Source organism: Rhinolophus ferrumequinum, chromosome 16 (assembly GCF_004115265.2).
Source record: "Rhinolophus ferrumequinum isolate MPI-CBG mRhiFer1 chromosome 16, mRhiFer1_v1.p, whole genome shotgun sequence".
In the NCBI taxonomy this organism is placed as follows: domain Eukaryota; kingdom Metazoa; phylum Chordata; class Mammalia; order Chiroptera; family Rhinolophidae; genus Rhinolophus; species Rhinolophus ferrumequinum.
Window position 1 is genome coordinate 61,965,951 of NC_046299.1, and position 15,544 is coordinate 61,981,494.

The 15,544-nt window shown below is 36.6% G+C and overlaps 1 protein-coding gene and 1 pseudogene across 11 annotated transcripts in view; one reads left to right on the forward strand and one right to left on the reverse strand.

Annotated features, from left to right (window-relative positions):
- Positions 1–15,544, forward strand: part of SHLD2 (shieldin complex subunit 2) — a 95,346-nt gene that overhangs the window by 36,084 nt on the left and 43,718 nt on the right. For 2 of the 11 annotated variants that reach the window (XM_033131375.1, XM_033131376.1), the window contains 3 exons: positions 1,011–1,057; positions 10,108–10,211; positions 14,874–14,909. The exons of 5 other annotated variants lie outside the window; for them this stretch is intronic. In XM_033131375.1, the coding sequence (XP_032987266.1) occupies positions 10,193–10,211; positions 14,874–14,909 (55 nt within the window). In that variant the 5' untranslated portion in view covers positions 1,011–1,057; positions 10,108–10,192. The remainder of the gene's footprint in view (positions 1–1,010; positions 1,058–10,107; positions 10,212–14,873; positions 14,910–15,544) is intronic. 4 more of the 11 variants (XM_033131379.1, XM_033131381.1, XM_033131378.1 and 1 more) reach the window with 3 other exon arrangements.
- Positions 4,353–5,163, reverse strand: LOC117036283 (PDZ and LIM domain protein 1-like; annotated as a pseudogene).

Sequence of the window (15,544 nt, forward strand, 5' to 3'; positions counted from 1 at the left end):
TATACTGTACACCTTAAACTAATACAATGTTATATGTCAGTTATGTCTCAAGAAAACTGGGGAAAAATATATTCCCAGATAAAACATTATGGCTGCTATATTAATTTAAGTTATTGGAAAAGGGAAAGAAGCCAAGGAAATTTTGGAGGTCGAGTTATGAAAACCCAACTTAGTGATTTACACATAATTAGGAACAGTATGAGTTGTCTGTGATAAGAATGTGATTTCTAGGAAGAGTGATTATTATATAGAGTGAGTATCTGCCCAAGCTTTATTTTTCTTGGTGATCAAACTCTGGTCTTGTTCCAAGTTCCCTCAATTATTCCCTTAATTAGAAATTATAATGCATTTCTCCATAGAAAGAGTATGGTTCAAGTAGTACTCTTAATTCTAGTTCTTCACTCATTACATAAACATTTCAAATTCTTGATACAAAGCAGTACTATGTTATATACTGTTCATATTTACAAGGATACAAAAGTAAATAAAAAGTGTGACACAATCCTTAGGTAGCTATTTTTTGTTAGCTGTGGGAGCACAAAAGTGGTTGAAAGTTACCTAATATGGTACTATTTATTCCTTTCTTTTTCCGTGGTTCTTAGGTACTTATGGGTTAAGTTGGCCTTTGTTTATTGCCCAGGATCTCAACCTTGTTTCATAATTTTGTTTCTTTGGAAAAATATTTCTCAAGTTTTATAATAAAGTGTAACTGAACTTGGAGAACACAATCTATGCATAGTTAAGAGACTTGTTTTGAAATGGAGAATTGCTTGCATCAACATTTCTGAGTTAATGTATAGTTAGTACAAAGTTTTCGATTCTAATTGCTGACTTGCTTAGTGAGTGAATGATTGATCATAATCAACTGAAAAGTGTAAGAAAAAGGGTGGCCTGAGTAATTTTTCAGATACAGTTAGTTCTTCAATATAAGCATCTTTATAAACAAGTTTCATCAATTATTTCTGTTTCTCATGGATAATCAGACAGTTTCTCTCTCTCCCCTTTTTTAGGTGATATATGGTGAAAGGGTTAGAGGCCTTATATTTGAGTAGATAAGGTAAGCATTCACGTAAACTCTTTAGTATCATTGTGACAATTAAATGATTTGATATCAAAATAATTTCAGTTATTTAAAAAAAGAGTAAAGTGTTAACTATGTTAATAATATTTGAATCCAACATTTTATGTTAATTATCTGATTAAGCCTCATAACAATCCTATGAGAGGGATGCTGTTATACCCACTTCACAGACTGGGGAACTGAGGCACAGAAACCTAAGGATTTCTGCTACTGAGGACATGCATTTGACAAGTTATGATGGCATGAGAGTAATACTGCTTCTTTCTTGCCTTTCCCCCACCCCAAACTTACTTGTTTCTGTTATTTTTTGCTTTGCAGGACAATTTTGTTAGACTTCTTAGTTTTCTGAGGTCTGAATTAGTTGCCAAGGTGGGTTTTATGTCCTTGGGAAATCTTTAGGAACCTTATGTTTCTATCTTCCACATATAAAAATATCTTCATTTTTTTCAAAGTTACAGATTAACGGGTTAAGTAGTTTGTCAGGGATTGTTCAAACAGTAATTCTCAGTTCCTGCCTTCATTTCCCCTTCTCAGAGGTAACTATTTTCAATTCTTAGCTGGTTGGTGTTTTTCTGTCATTTTTCAAGTACCATTTGAATTGATGTTACTGAGTTTTCAGTTTAGGACATTGTTTATGTGGTTTTCTGTGTCCTTATCACTAACTCAACTCAGGATTTTCTAAGTGCTCAAATTTCCTATTTTCTTTCACATCATTTGTTCTGTCAGTGTCATCATATTGGAGAAGTCCCTCCCAAGCAAAGTGCTCCAACCTGGGGCGGTCTGGGTCCTCATGGTCCCAGCGAGCAGTCTATTAGTCTCTTTTCTCCTGTGTTGGATCTTCTATTTCTTCTGTCCTCTATCTTCTTTCTTGGTTTGATCCCACATTTTGCTGCAGAAAGGGTGAATGGGAGCCAAGATATTTGATACCTTGCATTTCTTAAAATGCCTTTATTTTCCTCTTAACCTTGATTACTAGTTTGGCCTGTGTGTAACGTTCAGATTGGGAATCATTTTCCTTCAGAATTTTGATGATTTTGTTCCATTGTTGTCTAGCTTATAATGTGGCTGCTGAAATCTCAAAATCATTCTGATTTTTCATCTACTGTGACCTATTTTTCTATCTCTGGAAACTTGTAGAATCTTCTCTTGGTTCCCACTGTTTTGAAATTTCAAAAAGATACGCTTTATTATTGATGTACTTTTAAAATTCACTATGCTGTGCATTCTGTGTTTTCAAATAGTAAACATACATTGTTTAATTCTGAAATATTTTCCTGAATTAATTAATTGATTTTCCCCCTCTGTTGTACAGATATTGAATTATTTTGAATAGACCTCCAGTTTCTTAATATCATCTATTTTATTCTTTATTCTTTCTGATAAATTTATTTAAGTTTAATTTCCAAGGATACTTTTAAAAAGTATCCCTTTTTTTCAATGGATGGACTGTTGCTCTTCTCCAAGGATATTGATGATAGGGTTAAAAAAATTTTTTTTAACTTAAAATTTTCTTCTCCCTACATTGTCTGTGTTTCCTCCAACTTCTTTTTTTCCCTGTTTGTTTCCTTTGCTTTCTGATAGAGGCCTTGCTCAGATGAATGGTGAACCTTAACCGCCTGCAGGTGTGGCCCTAAAAGTTGATTGGAAGCTCTGAGTACATCACTAGTACTCGTTGACTATGAGTTCCTTTAAGGTGATCTGGCTTTGCCATTTAATTGGGAACCCTGATATCTGCTTCTCGTTTCTTTTCTCTTTCCAAAAGAGAAGTCTTTTAATCTCCTGTCTGGTGTGTGAAAGCTGGTTCTCAGAGAGCTGAGTATGGGGAGTATACCGAGGGTGCCAAAAAAATGTACACATTTTAATACAGGAAAAAAACTATTAAAATTGTAATATTCAATATATGCTGATAACAAAAGATAAATACAGTCACGTTCGACTTCTGCAATTACAAGATGCTCAAAGTGGTTACCATTAGTGTCCAGACACTTCTGATTATGGCAAACTACTGCTTAAGCAACGTTGACCAAAGTGTCCACTTGTATACATTTTTTTTGGCATCCCGACATATATGTGTTTACTTAATACTCCTGGTTTCAGTAAGTCCTTCTCCCCACAATATGTTTTGTGTACCTCTGTTCAGAAAATCATCCTCTTGAGAGAACAATCCTTTAGAATTTTTGCTTGTTAACAGGAATAGTAAGCCAACCAAATGGAATGAAAGACTTTGAGAGATTAAGGCATTTCTTAAAGAGGTTTCAGCCAACCTTCCTAATTTAGTGCTCCCTTTACCCATTTCTGGAGGTTCTATCTGTTACCAGTTCCTGAGTCTTTTGAGAATTCTGTGGACTAAGTCATGTTGGTTTTGGCTTTTGATATTGCTGGTTTAGGATCTAGCTTTCTTAGATCTTCTGTTACCATATGTTCTCCAGCCTTCAAACTTTTGTTTATGCCCTAAAAATACCTTATTAGTATTTTAGCACAATTTTGAGAGTGAATGAAATTAAATATGTATTCAGTCTTCCATTTTCACCCAGAATCTAGTTCTAGATTTTTAAAGCTTTTATTTATCTGTTCTTTTTTTATTGTGATAAAAATACATATAAAATTTATTAACCATTTTAAAGTGTACAATTCAGTATCTTTAAGTACATTCACTGTGTTGTGCAGCCATCACCATTATCTAGTTCCAGAACTTTTTCATCACTCTAAAAAGAAACCCTATGTCCATTAAGCAGTGATTCCCTACTCCTCCCCGCAGCCCCTGATAGCCGTTGAACTGCTTTCTGTCTCTCTGTATTTTCCTCTTCTGGACACTTCATCTAAATGGAATCATACACTATGTGGTCTTTGAGTCACAGATTTTCACTTAACATAATGTTTTCAAGGTTCAGCCATGGTGTAGCACAAATCGATATTTCCTTTTTTATGGCTGAGTAATTTCCATTGTATGGATATACTACATTTTGTTTATTCAGTCATCCAGTTGATGATGACTTTTGGTTATATCCACTTTTTTTGCTATTGTGCCCCTATGAACATTTGTGTACCAATTTTTGTTCGAACCCTTGTTTTCAGTTCTTGTTTTTTTAGTCTATAAATTTGTTGAGTAAAAGCAAAATCAATGTCAGACATATTAACTTCACTTTGGTTCAAATTTGGCTGATGTCCATTTGCAGCAGAGATGAACTGAGGTGAGAAGACACCGTGATGCTGGCCTGGGGACACTGAACAGAGCAGTCTTCCATTAGGCATGACATTGCAGTCGAGTCAGTCAGCAAAGGCGGGGAAGCAACATTTCATGAGCAGGGGAGAAAACCAAAGTGAGCAAGAACTTCAGAGAGGAGAGGGCCAGAGCATTAGAGAACAAGTTACAACAGGGGATGGCTAGAGAGTGTTCGTGCAGATCTGCTGGTTCACCTGGTGAACCACGTGGTAGATCGGGTGGTGTGACCCACTCTCGGGCATGCTTTTCACAGATTTGGCCTTCCACAAAGGAATGGCCCTCTTGTTTCCAGTTTGTGCCACAGTCAGTGCACACATACCACTCAGAGTAGGGGTGACGCTCCCGCAGCTTCACAAACACACCAACAGTGCCGGTGCCACATTGTCACATGTGGGTAACTTCTGGGCATTTCCAATAGGTGCATCCACTTTGGTGACCGGAGCCTTAACACTTCTGAATCCTGAGGGCTTGTTGGGATCCCCTTTCTCCTCAGACTCCAGCATTTCCTGTTAAATTAGGAATGAAGTGGACTGCTGCGGGGGCTCATTTAACTCCTGTTTGTCCTGCAGCATCTTGTAAACTTCAGATTCCTGTTGATGACAGTCAGCTTGGAGACTGAGAATCCTCTAAGACTGCCATTGTCTCTGGTCCACTGGCTGCTGGCTTTGACTCCAAGGCGCTGTTGAAGTTGGAGATGTTTCCAGAGGAGTAGAGGCCAGAGGGGTTGTTGTACTGGTTTGTGGTGACCCTAGGGCAGAGCTGGGCGGGTGAGGCGGTGAAGGGCCTGGTGCTCCGGCGGTGGGCGCTTCCTATGTATGTGCAGGACCTCTTGCGTTTCACAGGCTAAATTTGATGACATCTCCAATACATACATTAGCTATAGCAGCCTTGCTTCTGGGAGTGACCCTCTCTGGGGCCCAGGTTCTTCATAGTTTTCTTGGCACTCCTTCATCCTGGCACCAGGCCCCCAGGGCAGTGCCTGACACAGAGCACATGCTCAATGTGTGCAATATTGTGATTTATAAAAATGTATGTATTTGGTCATTCGCTGACGAAAAATATATATCTCATATATATTTGGTGTTCGTCCATAATTCCTGGCTCATCTCAATTCTTTTTAGAAAAAAATATTTTTAAGCCAAACTGACGTCATATGCCAGGGAGCAAGATCCCAAATGCTCTAGAGAATCTTATTTTCAATTCTTCTGTCTATATAACCAGGAGTGGAATTGCTGGGTGACATGGTGATTCTATGTTTAACTTACTGAGGAATTGCCAAACTGTTTTCCATAGCAACCGCACCAGTTTCCATTCCTACCAGCAATGCACGAGAGTTCCAGTTTCTCCACATCCTTGCCACCACTTGTTATTTTCCTTTGAATTTTTTTTAATATTGCCATTCTGCTGGGTACAAAGTAGTATCATATTGTGATTTTGATTTGCATTTATCTAATAACTAATGACATGGTGCAACTTGTCATGTTATTGTTGGCCATTTAAATATCTTTTTTAGAGAAATATCAACCGCTTTGCCCATTTTTAAAATTGAGTTGTTTGTCTTTTTATTCTTGAGTTATAAGAGTTCTTTATATATTCTGGATACTAGGTACTCATCAGATATATGATTTGCAAATATTGTTTTCCCTGTAGGTACTTTTTAGTCCCCCTTGAACACTTGTGTATTCTATGGTTGTGATGTAATATTGACAGAAAGAGTGTCATTTGTGTTTACTTCTCTGGTTATTTGGAAGGATTGTATTTTGAGTCCTCCTAAAAAAGGAGACTTTTTAGATGGCAAGATCAGGGAATGCCTCTTTGAAGAAGTGGTATTTGAGAAGAGACCTTAATGTACGGGGGGACCGATCCATAAAAAGTCCGGGGAAAGAATCCTGCTGTTTCAGATGTACAAAGTTGTAATATAGTGTCATTCTCACCCTGAAAACCAACGGAAGCCAAATAAGCATCATTTTAAAAAAATCCCTGAGAGAGCTGAGGACACAAGGGAACCTAAATGAACCAAACTGCAGAAAGCAATGAAACCTTCATAGTAGAGAAGAAACCCATGGCTGCTCTGAGATGAAACAGCCCGAGGACGGGGAATCTGCCATAGATGGGGAAAGGAGAAACCAGCCAAACTTTCAACAGGCTTGAATGGCCATACTTGGGCTGGTGTGACCAGCTAAAATCTTGAAGAGCCCCAGTTTCTCTTGTGCCAAAGGGCAAGTCTGCACCTACCCTCCAGCTCCTACCCTAGGTCTTCACGGAATGCTCAAGGGGAGTGAGTGTGAGGCTGGGCCAGGGAAGTAGCGCTGACAGATCTACCTGAGACACATGGAACTCCCTCTAGTGCAGGGGGTCAAGGGAGGGCGAAGGCATAGAGCAGGAGAGCTGGGAGACACCCACCAGAGGCACGCTAGTCTTTTAGTTACGGAAGGCTGAAGGCCAGGAAGGACCTGGAGATGAACCCCGCCTTATACTCTGGCGCTGTGCTTTCCATCACCACGGACTGGGGACAGGGCAGGAGAGGTGAGAGAAGCTCCTCCAGTTCATTCCAGGCCGTCACATCACGTAGGGAAGCTGGTCTCCAAAAGGAAGGCTGGGGAGGAGAGCTGAAAGAGCACTCGAGATACAAAAAGCAAGGTGTGGGACTGGAAAGAGAAGAGAATTCCCTAGCAAATGAAAAAACTGGCAGTCATGCTTAAAGCACAGATAGAGCTCCCAGTTGTTTTTCTTTCTTTTTTTTTTTAAATAAACTTTATTTTTTTGAAGTAGTTTTAGATTTATAGAAAAATTGCAAAGTTTTTTTTACAGAGAGTTTACAATATTACAGAGTTCCCAGGTGCCCCACAGCTAACTTCCCCTATAACACCTACATTCATAGGGTACATTTGTTATAAGTAATGTATCAAAAAATTGATACATTATTTTTAACTGAAGTCCATACTTTATGCACACATCCTTTGTTTTACCTAATGTCCTTGTTTCCCTTCCAGGATCCCATCCAGGGTCCCACATTACATTTAGCTGTCATGTCTCCTTAAGCTAATCTTGGCTATGAGTTTCTCATACTGTGTTTCCCCAAAAATAAGACCTAACCGGAAAATAAGCCCTAGCATGATTTTTCAGGATGACATCCCCTGAACGTAAGCCCTAATGCATCTTTTGGAGCAAAAATTAATATAAAACCCAGTCTTATTTTCGGGAAACATGGTATTTCCCTTGTTTTTGATACTTTGACAGTTTTGAGGAGTATTGTTCAGGTATTTAATAGAATATCCCTCTATTGTTGTTTGTCTCATGTTTTTCTCATGATTAGACTGGGGTTTTGGGTTTTTCTGGAGGAAGACCACAGAGGTTAAGTGCCCTTTTCATTATATTATATTAAGGGTAGATACTGTCAACATGACTTATTAGCATTGATGTTGACCTTGATCACCTGGTCATGGTAATATTTGCCAAGTTTCTCAATTGTAAACTTACTCTTTTATTCTCTTTCCATACTGTACTCTGGAAAAAAGTCACTTATGTGCAGCTCACACTTGCGGAGTGGGTAATTATGCTGCCCCTCCTCAGGGGTGGAGTATCTACATAAATTATTTGGAATTCTGTGCAGGAGATTTGTCTCTTCTCTCTCATGTATTTATTTATTCAGTCATTCTTTATATCAATATTGAATCATGGATATTTACTTTATACTTGAGGTTATAACACAATTACTACTTTATTGATTTTGTTGGTGAAATTGTTCCAGCTTTGGCCATTGGGAGCTCTTGCAGTTAGTTCCTATGTCTCTTTGACATACCCCATCAGTGTGTGTGTGTGTGTGAGAGAGAGAGAGAGACAGAGAGACAGAGAGACAGAGACAGAGAGAGACAGAGAGCATACACTTCCTCACTTTTTGGCACTACATAATGCTCCAGGTTCGTTTTGTATATTTCCTGCCTCCATTCTAGAATTGCTCATTTCTCCAAGGAGCCTTGGTTCCTTTGACTGGAGAATGGAAAAACCAAGATCTAGGAGCTAGATGTGCTTATTGCTACTGGGGTGTTGTTTGTAGGTCCTCTAGCTGACAGTGCCAGGAAATATATGTGCATTTACTAATCTGTGTATATGCATATATCTATAAATATTTCTATATGTACCCATTCATGTTTATATTATGCTAAATGTGAGTTCATGCTGAGGATCCAACTCTAATCTATTACCACATAGATCATTATAACCTCTCCCCCTTGCTTATCTGTAAACTTCTACTCCAGTAGTGAGAAAGCTGGCTTACACCATCTGCCACCTGTTTACTTAATTATTCAGTTCTAATGTATATGTAAAGTACTCCCACAGTTTTGAAAACTGGTGGCTTAGCTATGAAGCATAGACAGATCTCTGGAATTCTACTTGGGCTCAGATCCCAAATCCCACTGAGGTGAAAGTCCTGATTCCCACCCTCTAACTATTTGAATCCGGTGATGAATTGAATCAAACTCAAGCTACATCAAAGCCCAAACCCAGCTCTATTACAGATGAGACTGACTCAGACCCCATTCTAGTGGTCTGACAGAAGAGTTGTGTCTTTTTCTAGGAGTAAAATATTACTTATTTCATTTACTGATAATTTTTATACAAAATGTCTGGCTTACAATAAAAATGCAAGATGCAAAAAAGTATGACCAAAGGTCAAGAGATGAAACCGTTAGTAGAGGGAGACCCAGAGATAATCCAGATGGTGGAATTATCAGACAGGGATTTAAAGGTAACAATGAAAAAAAAAATGCCAGAGGATCTAATGATAAATATGGACAACATGCATGAAAAATGGGTATCTTCAGCAAAATCATGGAAACTATACCAAAGAACCAAACTGAAATTCTATAAATGAAAAATACAATATTAGAAATGAAGAATTAATTACATAGGCTTAACAGCTTCTTAACATATCAAGAAAACATCAGTGAATGTGAAGAAAGGTTGACAGAACATATTCAAATTAATGAAAAAACAGAACACAGTAGGGGAGAGGCAGGAAAAGAGCTCCCAGATCTGTGGGGTAATGTTAAATAGTCTAACATACATGTAATTGGAGTTTTAGAAAGAGAGGAGAGAATGTGGCAAAAGACATATTTGAGGAGATATTGGTTAAGAACTTATAATATTGATTAAAGATATAAACTCACAAATTCAAGAAGTTCAACAAACCCCAAACAGGTGAAGTCCAAAACAAAATAAAAACAAACCAACAAATAAACAATAAAATCTCAGACTTAGGCACATCATAATCAAACAGTTGAAAACTTAAAGAGCAGATCTTACAAGCAACAGCAGAATACATTAAATACGTGGGGATAACATTATGAATTATAGCCAACTTCTTACCAGAAAAAATAGAGGCTTAGAAGCAATGGAATGACATCCATAAAAGGGATGAAAGAAAAAAGAAAAACTGTTAATCTAGAATTCTACCGTGTTTCCCTGAAAATAAAACCTAGCCGGACAATCAGCTCTAATGCATCTTTTGGAGCAAAAATTAATATAAGACCCGGTCTTATTTTACTATAATATAAGACCAGGTCTTATATAATAACATAATATAATATAATATAATATAGTATAATATAATATAATATTATAGTAATACTGGGTCTTATATTAATTTTTGCTCCAAAAGGTGCATTAGAGCTGATTGTCTGGCTAGGTCTTATTTTCGGGGAAACACAGTATATATCTAGCAGAAATAATCTTCAAAAATAAAGGCAAAACAAAGATATTTTTAGACAGATTAAAAAGTGAAAGAATTTGTCTCTTGCAGACTTGGACTGCCAAGAAATGTTAAAAAATGTTTCATGAGCTAAAGACAAAAGATACCAGATGGAACCTTGGGTCTACAGAAAAGAATGAAGAACACCAGAAATGGTAAATATCTGTATAAATATAGAGAAAATTTTTTGGTACCTTCACCTATGTATATACACACAGAACATTGACTATTTAAAGCAAAAATATTAATATATGTGAGGTTTACAGCATATATAGATGTAGAGTTTAAAACTATGAGATGCAAGAGGAGGGAAATGGAATTAAATTGTCGTAAGTTTTATACACTGAATTAGTATACTCTTATTTGAAGATAGGCTTTAATAACTTCACAATACATATTTTAAACTGTAGAGAAACTGAAAAATAACACAAAGAGGGGATAGTATAGAAACAGTATATTTGTCCATGTAGAATTAAGTGGTATAAAAATTGCCCTCCTGCTGTAAACAACTAGAAAATAGGATAAAAATATATGAAACAACTGTTTTCAGATATTGGACAATAGTCAATGCAGGGCGGTGATTCTTGAAAGAAGGAAAATAAATGACATGACCCTTATAAAGTGCCCCAGCATACTGCCTATGGGCACTTTCTAGGTTGCAGTACAGAGTAAGAAAACCCAAATAGAGCCCAGGAGAGTTTGGAGAAACTAAAGCAACAAGAATTTGTGGGGTAGAAAACTGGAGCGGAGGGAACTATACAAAAATCTACATAACTAAGAGGTCTTGGGAGAGCTATAGAGGGGTCCTCTAGAATTTTTGTTGAATATTCATCTACATATATAAAGTATGAAACTCCACAGTGGGGAAAGTCACAGTGAAAATTAGTACATTGAACAATTCTAGGAGCTCACAAGCACTGGGAATATTTTGTGTTTCTACTAGGCATAGTGAAGAGATGGTTTCACACATGGGGCGTTGATTGCCTAGAGGCCTTCAAGTGGAGTTAAATTAGCCACAGACTGAAGGCCTGTCTAAACCCACCCTAACAAACTTAAAAACAAATTTTGAAAATGTCAAATTTATTACAAATAACTCAACTGTGTGTCAAAACTAAGTCTAACACTCTTTAAATGAATACAGTAAAAACCAGCACCCAGCAATGAAGATGTCCAGCATCAAATAAAAGATTACTAGGGATACTAATGAAACAGGAAAATAACTCATAACCAGGAGAAAAACGAATCAATTGAAAGAGAACTAGAAATGAAGAATCATCTGAAATATTTCGGATGATAGAATTATCAGACAAGGATCTTAAAACAGCTATTATAAATGTGCTGCATATGTTGAAGAAGGTATAAGAAAACATGAGTATGATGAGAGAAATGAATGATAGAAAAAAGGACTCAAATGGAATAACTAGAGATGAAAAATACAATATCCAAAATGAAAACCAACCACTGGATGGGATTAACATCGTATTTGAGGAGAATACTGCAGAATTCTGCAGACACTGCAGAAGAAAAGATCATTGAACTTGAAGATATAGAAGAAACTTCAAAATGGAGTGCAAAGAGGAAGAAAGACTGCAATATTAATAGAACATCTATGGAACAGTATCAAGTTGTGTAATATATGTATAATTGCAGTCCTGGAAAAGAGAGAGAGGGTCGACAGAAAAATTATTTCAAGAAATAATGACTGAAAAATTTCCAAATCTGATGAAAACTACAAAGCTGCAGATCCAAGAATCTCAAGGAAATTAAGTAGAATGACCATAAATAAAATCTTACCTGGTTACATAGTAATCAAATTGCTGAAACTCGGTGATAAAAAGAAATTCTTAAAAGTAACTAGAGAAAAAAAGCACATTACTTAAAGAGGAACAAAGCTAAGATTAAAAACTATGCTAGTCAGAAGACAATGGAACAGTCTATTCAAAGTATTTAAAGAAAAATCAATACCGTCAACATAGAGTTTTACATTCAGTAAAAAATACTTTAAAAAATAAAGAATTCTTTCAGACTAACAAAGATGAGAGAATCTATTGCCAGCAGATCTGAGCTATAAAAAATGTTAAAGGAAGTTCTTAAGGAAAAAGGAAAATGATACCAGAAGGAAAGTTGAATGTATACATAGAGTTCCAGAAATAGCAATTATGCGGGTATATATTAAGGACATTTAATTCATTTTTAATCTCTTTAAAAGATCATTGATTGTATAAATCAAAAATAGTTGCAGCATATCTTAGGGGTTATGACATTTATAAGTGAAATATATGACAAAAATAGCACAAAGACTGAGAAGAGGAAAATGGAAGAATGCTATAGCAAGGTCTTTAGGTTAAGTGGTACAGTATTATTTGAAGATAGACTGTGTTAAATTAAAGATATAAATTGAAAATCCTATAGCAATGGCTAAAAAATAGTACAAAGCAGAAATAATACAAATAATAATGTAGTTAAAAGAATGTTTGGAGGGAAATTTATTGTATTAAATGCTTATATTGGAGTAGAAGAAAGGTCTCAAAATTAATGGTCTAAACCAGAGATCAACAAATTTCAGCCTATGGGTCAGATCTAGTCCAACATTTGTTCTTGTGTGGCCTGTGACCTAAGAATGGCTTTTACATATTGAAATGGCTGAAAAAGGATCAAAAGGAAACATTATTTTGTGACATGTGAATTCACGTTTGAATAGGAATTTCAAATTGCGTTTGTAGCCATAATATTTTCTTGGAACATAGTCATGCTCATTTGTTTACGTATTGTCTATGGCTACTTTCCTGCTATATCCACAGTGTAAGTATTTGTGACATACTGTATGGCCTGAGAAGCCTAAAATATTTACTTTCTGGCCCTTTATAGAAAACATTTGCCAACCTCAGGTATGGATCTATAGATATTAAAACAATAATGTGGGTGTATATTTCACTTTCACCACTTCTCTTCAAACATTGAACTCGTGGTCCTAGAAAGTATAATAAGCCAAGGAAAGGAAAATAGTAAAGCATAAAAAATTAGAAAAGAAGTAAAATTGTTATTTACATATGACATGATTGCGTACATAAAAAAGCCCTATGGAATCCACAAGAAATTCTAATAAATGAATATAGCAAAGTCAGTATACAAAAATCATTTGTTCTTTATACAAGCAATGAACTATTTGAAAAGTGAAATAAAAACTGTTATTTCTGGTAGCAGGAAAAATACCCATCAAGTACTTATGAATAAATCTAACTAAGGATATACTCTGAACACTGAAAGATAGAAAATGTTGCTGATGTAAGTTTAAAATGACTTAGAGGAATGGTGATATATCACATTAATGGGTTGGAAGGCTCAGTATTGTTAGGATAGAATTCTCTCTAGAATCTTCTGATCCATAGTCAGATGCGTTAGCCATTGCGCCACTGGCCCTATACTTGAATTCTCTCTAAATTGATTTATGTATGGATTCAATGAAATCATCATTAACATCCTAGTAGGCTTTGTTTGAAGAAATAGATAAGCTGATTCTATGAAATTATTCAAATGCAAAGGACTTAAGAATAACCAAAATAATTTTGAAAAAGGACAGAGTTGGAGGCCTTTTGTTTCCTGATACCAGGATTTTCCATAAAACTACAGTGTGCTGTTGGCATAAGAACAGACATATAGATCAATAGTATATAATAGAGGGCTCAGAAATGGATTCACACATTTTTGTACCAGAGTGCCAAATCAATCTAATGGGAGAAAGGAAGTTCTGGGCAAATCAGAATGTATGCTCACCCTATTCTTAAGGCAAAAAAGGAGCTGGATTAAGGTCAATTTCCTGTTTAAATGCTTGGCCTTTACAGGGAGAAGACACATGCCTAGAATAGGGGTGCGAGGGAGAAATTCCCTGTTGTCCGCAGGACCAAGAGGCTCACTTGACTTCATTAGCCTCATATGGTGATAAGAACGCGATTGCAGATACCTTACTGGAAAACCAAAGACAATTGCAAAAGAAATCCAGCTTATGCAAAGAGATTTAAGCAATCAATTGTCTGCTCATAGGTTTGTTTTAGTAACTATTACTTCAGATGCATGAATGTGTAATAGCTTTAAATTTCAATTACTTTTGATCTTGAGGGACAAATAATACATCTTATATCCTTTCATAAGTCACATAAAATGTAGCAGTGTTCTATCATTTTTTTTTATTTATTTTTTTTTTTTTAAAGATTTTTTTTATTGGGGAAGGGGAACAGGGCTTTATTGGGGAATGGTGTGTACTTCCAGGACTTTTTTCCAAGTCAAGTTGTTGTCCTTTCAATGTCAAGTTGTTGTCCTTTCAATCGTAGTTGTGGAGGGCGCAGCTCAGCTCCAGGTCCAGTTGCCATTGCTAGTTGCAGGGGGCACAGCCCACCATCCCTTGCGCGGGAGTAGAAATGGCAACCTTTTGGTTGAGAGGACGGCACTCCAACCAACTGAGTCATCTGGGAGCTCAGTGGCAGCTCAGCTCAAGGTGCCATGTTCAATTTTAGTTGCAGGGGGCGCTGCCCACCATCCCTTGCGGGACTCGAGGAATTGAACTGGCAACCTTGTGGTTGAGAGCCCACTGGCCCATGTGGGAATCGAACCGGCAACCTTCGGAGTTAGGAGCAGGGAGCTCTAACCGCCTGAGCCACCGGGCCGGCCCCTATCATTTTAAATAGGGAATTCAGATATTAGCACAATGAATTAACATAACAAATTGGATTGATTAAATGAGGTTAAAGAATAAAAGAGCTATTTCTTGTTTACTACCACTTGTATTAGTCATTATGGAAAACACATTTTTTCTTATATAGGAGAAGAAATGGTTTCTAACTTCAAGGTAAACAGTGGTAAGTTGAATACTGTTTTTAAAAAATATTTCCTTATATAATTTTCTATAGTCTTCATGTTTTATATATCAGTATATTGAAGAAAAATTTTTATATGATATTTTATGTTAATTGTTTTTATCCTTTTTCATTGTTCTGATTGAGTGTTTTTCTGCTCTCTTGTCTTCTAATTCTTATTTGATCCTTTGCTTGATCTAATCTTCTGTTGATTTTTTTCTAGTGTATTTCTGACTAGTTTTTTTTTTTTTATGGTTTCTGTGTCCTTCTTTATGCTTCCTATCTCTTTGTTGAAGTTCTCACTAAATTTCTTAAGCATTTTTATAACCAGTGTTTTGAACTCTGTCTCTGGTTGGTTGGTTCCCTCTTTCATTTAGTTCTTTTTCTGGAGGTTTCTCCTGCTCTTTTATTTGGAACATGTTTGTTTCCTGGGTATGGCTGCCTCTCTGTGTTTGCTTCTATGCATTAGGTAGATCTCCTGTGTCTCTCAGCCTTCACCGGGTGGCCTTATGTAGTATGTGTCCTGTGTGGTCCAGTGGCGCAGTCTCCCTGATCACCTATGTTCCAGGAGTGTCCTCATGTGGGTTGTATGTATTCTCCTGTTGTAGATGAGCCTTGATTGCTTTTGGAGAGTCTGT